This window comes from Lactuca saligna, chromosome 6, assembly GCF_052625555.1.
Source record: "Lactuca saligna cultivar CGN05327 chromosome 6, ASM5262555v1, whole genome shotgun sequence".
Lineage (NCBI taxonomy): Eukaryota > Viridiplantae > Streptophyta > Magnoliopsida > Asterales > Asteraceae > Lactuca > Lactuca saligna.
This window is the reverse complement of record NC_136422.1, coordinates 33,434,242-33,442,990: the sequence shown is the minus strand read 5'-3', so window position 1 is coordinate 33,442,990 and position 8,749 is coordinate 33,434,242. Positions and strand designations below refer to the sequence as shown.

The following is an 8,749-nucleotide window of genomic DNA, read 5'->3' as shown; positions in this document are numbered from 1 at the left end:
CGTAGCTCGCCTATACAGTGGAAGTTCTTCATCGAGCTCTGCTGAGGCGTGACTTTATTGAATCATAAGTTCATATTTGATTCTGATATGTGTTCATTCTCTTACTGTGTTTGTCTTGTTTGATTTTCATATTCATACCTGTGAAAGATCTAATCGATCTAGAGTTTAATTCTCATCAATAAGGGTAGTTTTGGTATTTCAGTTAGACATTATAAGCGGGAAAAAAACTTGCGGAGGGGCTGAGCAATTGCCACGTGGCAATTTTGTACTCATTTATTAGGATAGGGGATATATATATATATATATATATATATATATATATATATATATATATATATATATATATATATATAATTATTAATTATAATTAATTTTAGATATATTTTAAGTTTTATAAATTAGTTGATGTGTCAACGGGGATCCACTTTGAAAAGATAATTTTTATTGTATTGATGTAGGTGGTAATTGCAAAGCTAGCGTGGCATAGTTGAAAGATTAGTGTCATTGCGTTGATGTGGATCATCTTAATTTTCTACAAAACACTTCATTAATGACAAGACAAGGGGTAACCGGGTTACACCTTCAGTTTTTCAGAAATAACTAATTTAACCAAAAAGTCAAAGATCCGAAAAATGTCAAAGATTTTAGGCCTATTAGTTTAATAGGACACCAATATAAAATTGTTGGCAAACTGTTGGCTAATAGGTTAACTGAGGTTATCGGGTTGGTGGTGAGTTTGGAGCAGTGTGCCTTCATTAAAGGTAGACAAATTTTGCATGGGCCTTTTCTTCTTAATAAGGTGTTCTCTTGGTGAAAGGGTTCGAAAAATCCTCTTATGGTTTTTACAGTCGATTTTGAAAAGGCGTATGATTCACTTTCTTTGGACTATCTTATTGAGATCATGCAGATTATGGGTTTTGGTCCTAAATGGTGTAGGTGGATTTTAGAGTTATTGAGATCTGCAAGAGACTCAGTTTGGTTAATGGTTCTCATACTACAGAGTTCCATATTCAGAGAGGCTTGAGGCAGCAAGACCCTTTGTCTCATTTTCTTTTTATTTTAGTTATGGAGGGCTTACATGTGGCTTTAGAGAGGGCTCGGATGTCTAATGCCTTCAAATGGATCTCTATTGGTGGAATTGCGATTTCCCATCTCTTATACGTGGATGATGTTGTTCTGCTTTCTCCCTGGAGTTTGGATAATGCGACTCATTTGATCCATATTTTGAGATGTTTCTATATGGCTTCCGGTTTAAAAATTAATTTGCAAAAAAGCAAATTGATTCGAGTTGGGGTCTCTTCCTCCCAAATTTCGAGTATGGCTGGTTGCATGGGTTGTGCTTCTGAGTCTATTCCTTTTATACATCTTGGGGTAGCGGTGGGTCAAAACATGTCACGTGTTAATGGGTGGTCTTCCATTATAGATAAATTTTGTTCAAGATTACTAGGGTGGAAAGCTAAATGTCTTCTGATGGGTGGTCATTTGACCTTGATTAAGTCGGTTCTTGGTTTTGTAGGTATCTATTTGATGTTGGTCTTCCCTACTCTGATCACGGTTCTTAGATCTTTGGAGTATATGAGAGCCAACTTTTTTTGGGGTGCTGATTTGGATGAGAGGTGGTTGCATTGAATTAGATTGAGATAGAATCTTGGCCTTTAAACGTGTTGGAGGCTTGGGAGTTGGTATCTTGTTTGCTTTTAACAAGGCTATGATTTTTAAATGGAGGTGGAGATTCTTTCATCACCCAGATTTACTGTGGGTGAGAGTAGTTAACACTATTTATGGTTCGGATGGTGGTTGTTCTTCTTTAAATCCTCGTAGTTCTTGCAATGGGCATTGGAATAATATTATTCGTATGCTTTCTAGTTTGTGTGACCGTAATATTGACATCATGTCTATGTGTCCTATTAGAGTGGGGGATGGGATATACACGTCCTTCTGGAAGGATAGATGGGTAAGTGACTTACCTCTTGTAGATACTTTTCAGAGGATTTTTGCTTTGGATAACGATAATTTGGAGACTATCAGAGATCGATTTTTCGTTGGATGGGGTCCTGATACCTTTCGTCGGTTACCTAGCGGTGGACTTGAGCAGACTCAGTTGGAAGATTTTATGTTTATTATGCAGGATCTTCAGCTTCAGCGTAGACCTGATAGAATGGGATGGACCAGTGATGTTTCTAATACTTTCTCTCTTTTGTTGGCTTGAGATTTCATTGATAGTAGTATGCTTGATGTGACTGGTTTGGAGAAAAGATGGAATAATTTATTCCCCATTAAGATTAATATTCTTATATGGAGAATTAACCATCTTGGCATTCTTACTAGGGAGAGATTATCGAATAGGGGTATCAAGGTGGAGTCGATCCTCTGTCGTGTTTGTCATGCGGTCGTGGAGACGATTGACCACATTTTCTTTGGTTGTATGGAGTTAAATGATATTTGGAGACAAATTTCTATTTGGTGGAATGTGCAACTGTCTGTTCACTTGATTATTCATTCTCTTTGTTCTTGGGCTGATTCGACTAAAATGCGGGGAGGTCAACGCAAGATTTTGGATGCAGTTATTTTGATGACTTTTTGGTGTTTGTGGAATTTTTGTGATTCCATTGTTTTTGGAATGACTAATCCTAAGAAATGTATTCTTTTTGATGATATTATTGATAGATCGTTTTTCCTAAATTTCTAATAGAAATATTAAAACTAAGATATGTCGGACCCTGACTTCATAATCTTATTTTAACTTCTATTATATTGTAATGGATTATTTATAGATCCTTGCTAGTTTTTCTTTTATGAAATCATGTGCCGATCAAAAAAAAAAAAAAAAAAAAGTTAAACCAAAAATCAATAATTAATTGATTTTTAATAATCCAGATATGTTCTAAATAAATAAATAATAAATCTTTGTAGGTAGGTAGACATGGAATTGATGACCGCTGGCAACACTCTCAAATCCCAACTCTTTCTCGGTTATATATATGTCATGAGAGACAACGTATTTATGTATGTGGGGATAAAACTGATCAGTAAACTTAAATATGGAGTGGGAGTGGCTGTCGGAGTTCTTGAAGGGGATGGTGAAGCCGGCGGCGGCCACGGCGGTGGTGTTGCTGGCGGCAGTGTTATCTTACTTTCAGAAGCTGAAACTTGAGGGAGAGATGGTTTACGCCATTGTTAGAGCTTTCATTCAGCTCTCCGTTATTGGCTTTGTTCTTCGATTCATTTTCAATCAGAACAACGTCATCTGGATCCTTCTTGCTTATCTCTTCATGGTATATATATATTCTTTGATCCTCTTTTTTTATTCCCATCTATAATTTAGTAAAATTGTTTCGACAGATAAAGAAAATTTTACTGATCAAGATCAACGTTTCTTTCAGGTCTCCATCGCCGGGTACACCGCCGGCCAGCGAGCCAAACACGTACCCCATGGGAAATACATTGCCGGAGCTTCCATAATGGTTGGCACATCCATAACGATGTTGCTGTTAGTTTTGTTGAAAGTTTTTCCTTTCACTCCACAATACATAATTCCGGTCGCCGGAATGATGGTTGGGAACGCAATGACTGTCACCGGAGTTACGATGAAAAGACTTCGGGACGATATTCGAACACAGATGAATTTGGTAAGTATCGGTGAAAATGTAGAAATCAACTTTTAGTTTGAAAAAGAAAAAGAAAAAAAAAATCAAGAAACATCTAAAGTTATTTAGTGTTTATCTTGCTTTTGGTTTATACATTTGATGGTTTGATGGCTTGAAAACTCATTAATCGGCAAACTGGTTTGATCTAATAGTTCATAATTCATACATTTCTAATTAATCGGCTGTTAATTAGAAAAAAAAACTAATTAATTTAGCAGTTTTTGCTTAACATTTATTATAAAATAGCCTAAATTTTTTGTTATGCTTAAAAGTAATCATAGATTTTACAATAGCTACGAGAAAATTATTGTTCACTACCAAAATAATATTTTGTTTTGTCTTCACTAAAAAATTATTAAAAATAATAATAATAATATAAAATGCAAATAATATTTTTGTGAACGTGTTCATATTTTTACAAAAATCATAATTTTTATAAAATAAAAACATTTTTTGTAAGTTATTTTTCTTGTGGAGATATATTAAAACCATTTTCCTAGGAAAGAAAATTTCATAGTGCAATAACATATGTTATTCACAGAAAGAGGTTTTCTTTTAAAAAGATAACAATATAAAATGAGAAAAAAGTGTAAAAATGCTTTAAATGTGACAGACAATAGTGCATTACATATTTAAAACTATACAATTCATAATTATTTTGGGGTATAAGAATATTTGAACTATTTTATAAAAAAAAGGCTTTTTGGTCTATCCATATAGGTATTGAATATGTATTTCTTGTTGATGATTCAAGTGTTATGATAGATAAACAAAAGATGTAAATTTATGTATACGATTAAATGGATATATATGTTGGTTGTTCTAAATACAATTTTCTATATAACGAATCTTTATACAAAATGACTTAATATATATTCATATATAGATTGTTCTCTAGTTTTTTCTAATAAAAATGTGCAATTTTGATGACTATCTACCAAACCAAACCGGTCATCTAGGCTATAGCAAATCATACATACAAAATAATTTATGATTGGAAGATGATAAGTGCTTTTTTTAGAAGGGGGCATATCCGATTATCAACCTTTTTTATTTGGTTTTCGATTATCTGCTTTATGTCTTTTTTTCTTCATCTTGATATTTCCCACCACCCATTTTCGTGTATGATTTGTTAATGAAAAGGTATATTTGATTTTAGAGAAAACGTTTATTCAAGAGTTAAAATATATGAAGAACAAATTACTAGAAATATAAAGTGATTTACAATTATTTATAGTAGTAATTTGTATATTTATTTTACAGATTAAATACAATTATTTAAAGATTAAATGATTAATAGCACATCTTTTAACTGATAATAACAAGGTGCAACCCATATTCATAGCAAAATTGAAGTTTGTTGTTTCTATGGAGAAAAGTATAAACATGTTGTAATAAACTTTTCTTTTTGCAAATATATACAAGTATTGTAATAACATGTAAAATTAAGTAAAATATACAACAAATGTACATTTAGCTTAATAGTCTTCTAACACACAATTAATACGACTCATTATGTTTATTATTGTGAAGGTGGAGACAGCCCTAGCCCTTGGAGCCACACCACGACAAGCTACACTGCAACAAGTGAAAAGGTCTTTAGTGATTGCAATGTCACCGGTTATTGATAACACAAAGACTGTGGGTCTCATATCACTTCCCGGAGCAATGACCGGACTAATAATGGGGGGAGCCTCTCCGGTGGAAGCCATTCAACTTCAAATGGTGGTTATGAACATGCTCATTGGGGCTTCAACCATGAGTAGCATCATGTCTACTTATTTTTGTTGGCCCAATTTCTTCACAAAAGCTTACCAACTAGAAACAAAGGTTTTCTTGACAGAATAAGGGTTCGGTTTAGGTTTAAATGGGATGGTTATTAATTAGTGGTGACTATCTAGATGATTGCAAGTCGATATATTTATATTAGTTAGATAATCTTAAGAAAAAAAATCAAGTCTTCGACATCGTAAAAGTAGATTTGATAAAAAAGATTTATGAAAAGGAGTGTTTAACGTTGTATATTCTGTTTTTATTCAATGTTTTTGTTATAATGCCAAGGGTGTGGTAAACTTTTTTATTTTTCCAGAAGCTCATACTTTAATTTAGTTGAATATACAAAAAAAATAATAAAAAAAAAATAAAAAAAATAAAATTCTTTGACATGTTCCACACTGAACAAAGCTGTAGATCACAAAAACCTTATACTTCCTCCGTCCCAAGATTATTGTCCATGTTTGACTTTTTAAATAATTTTGGACCGGAAGAAGTATTATATATCTGAAAGCTAAGAATAAAAATAAATAAATAAAATAAAAAAACATTATATATATATATATATATATATATATATATATATATATATATATATATATATATATATATATATATATATATATAAAAGTTTAGATATCCATATCTAACATAATACACCTCTAACTTGATTTTACTTTTAATATTTTTTAAATTTCACTATTATCTTTTTCTTACATTAAATCTTTGTGTTAAACACCTACCAGACTATCTATATTATAGTTAAAAATTAAAATTATGTAAGAAAAATGTTGGATATTAGCTCTCTACTCTATAGCTTAATAGAAAATAAAGGGAGAAGATGGGTTTGTGTATGGTGTTTATGTATGCATGCACAGAGTGAGAAAAAAAAACATAACAACTTAATGGGGTGGGGCAATCATAACAACTTAATGGGGTGGGGCAGATTGCTGCTACAACACATGTGGGACTACATCTTTCTAAAACCTCTTATTATTCATATCAACAAAGACTGTATATATAGCTTCTTAGATACCCACGTAAAGCATGAAACAACCCATGCTACTTACTCTACCGAAAGACCCGTAGAATTCCATAGAATCCGATCAAAAGCAAAGACCAATTCTGAATACAAAAACTACTAACTAAACATAATATATCAAACAATAAATACTCATAAAATCTAAAGTTTCACCATAGACATGAGCTATGACAAACCGATTAAACCCAACAAAAAAAATGGTAAAATTTATAAATATTTTAAAAATAATGAAGATAAATTTGAATTTAAAGAACTTTAGACAATTACAATACATGTATGATACAAAATGATTTACTATAATGAGTTTGGATACCTAAACTCATATATCTTTATGAGTATATTCACTCTCCTATATATATATATATATATATATATATATATATATATATATATATATATATATATATATATATATATATATATGTGTGTGTGTGTGTGTGTGTGTGTGTGTGGGTGTGTGTTCTCCACATCTTTATATATATATATATATATATATATATATATATATATATATATATATATATATATATATTAGTTTATAACCCGTTGGAATCACGGTTACAAAATTAAATAAACTTTTATAGTAAAACTCAAAATTATTAATCAGTTATTTTAAATAAACTATTAATTTAAGAGATATTTTTATTAGTTATGTGAATTATAATCGTTGATTCAAATAAAGATGTAAAATTAATTTTTAATATATATTAGATATTTTTTATTTGTGAATTAATGAAAACAATAATATAAATTTATAATTTAAAATATAAAATAGAGAATAAATACATTGTCAAATAACATCACATTAATGAGGATGTCTAATAAATTGAAAATAGAGAACTAATAGATTGACAAGTGGCAACACATTGATTAAAAAGTCTAATATGATGACACATAGCAAAAGAACTACTCTTTTATTAGTATAAGGATATATATATATATATATATATATATATATATATATATATATATATATATATATATATATTAAATAACATCCATAATTATATTTTTTTTATGGAAGCCAATTAAATTAGTCATTAATGTTAGAAATAATATTCTTTAATGATGAATTCACATCTAGGTTTTCATGTATAGGTTAATGTTTTGTTTCATGACTCATTCACTCAAAATACAACAAAGTTGCTTGAAACAAGGAGAACGAAAGTGTATTTTAGCAGAATCAAAGTTTATTTTAGCAGAATGAGAGTGTATTCTAGTAGAATACACTCTCATTCTTCCTATTCTATGCAACTTTGTTGTACTTTTTGAGTGGGTGAGTTATGAAACAAAACACCAACCCATATATGAAAACCTATATACAAATTCATTTTGAAAATATATTATTGCTGATATTAATGACGAATTGAATTAGTTTCCATAAAAAATAATAATTTTAGATATCATTTGATATCTATATTTATTTACTTATATAATAATTTAATTTTTCTTAAATTTTTATTGGTCCATTATAGCACATAAGAGATGTAGAAAACACATGAACCTATATATATATATATATATATATATATATATATATATATATATATATATATATATATATATATATATATATATATATATACAGACACACACACACTAAAAGTGCATGTGTTTGTGCTTGTGCATTTATGATTTCCCTTTCCATTCCAAATTTCCCTTATGTTACTTGATATCCCTTTTCATTTTCCCTAATCGTATTCGTACATCCAAATCCAAAATACCCACACCACACCCAACCACAAAAGATGAAGATGAATGCAAAAAATCCAAGTGCCCACTTCACCAGGTCTACGACTCTCCTTCGTCCTATTCGCTTTCACTATTTATTTTTCAGTGGTGTTGATCGAGGATTTAACGTAGTTGTCGTCGCTTTCTTTATGTTTTTTAACCCGTATTAGGAGTAATAGGGTTAAACCGGAAAAAATATTGGGTTATCACTAGTGTTTAGTACAAACAAAATCGATCAATTGGAAGATAAATCAAGAAGGAAACCATGCTCTAAGTTGTTGGAAATTTTAGAAAAATTGTATGCTATGAAACGAAGACATTATTATGAATGAGCTTACATAATATCAAATAACAGAAACTAATCATACGTAAATCAAAATTTAGGAAAACTTATGTTGTTAATTAATGTGCTCGAACTACAATCTAGATATTGGGATTTTAGAGTTTTCGGAAGATTTGGTTTTTTTAATACCTATTTGTAACTCTCAAAAATTTCAAACCAATTTAAAATTTCAAAACAACCCAAGTTCCATTAGTTATTACAAAAAGGTTTACA

General features: G+C 30.2%; 1 protein-coding gene across 1 annotated transcript; it reads left to right on the top strand.

Moving 5' to 3' along the window:
• Nucleotides 1-2,976: 2,976 nt before the first annotated feature.
• Nucleotides 2,977-5,731, top strand: ALS3 (aluminum sensitive 3). Its single transcript, XM_078961355.1, has 3 exons — nt 2,977-3,275; nt 3,384-3,629; nt 5,181-5,731. Exons 1-3 carry the CDS (start codon nt 3,042-3,044, stop codon nt 5,493-5,495), a joined length of 795 nt encoding a protein of 264 aa, XP_078817481.1. The 5' UTR covers nt 2,977-3,041; the 3' UTR covers nt 5,496-5,731.
• The last annotated feature ends 3,018 nt before the right edge of the window (nt 5,732-8,749 follow it).

Excerpts from the sequence above, each read along its gene's own strand:
- ALS3 (XM_078961355.1), top strand. The coding sequence starts at position 3,042 with ATGGAGTGGGAGTGGCTGTCGGAGTTCTTGAAGGGGATGGTGAAGCCG. Across the intron at positions 3,276-3,383 it reads TTCTTGCTTATCTCTTCATG|GTCTCCATCGCCGGGTACAC; the intron begins GTATATATATAT and ends CGTTTCTTTCAG. Across the intron at positions 3,630-5,180 it reads TTCGAACACAGATGAATTTG|GTGGAGACAGCCCTAGCCCT; the intron begins GTAAGTATCGGT and ends ATTATTGTGAAG.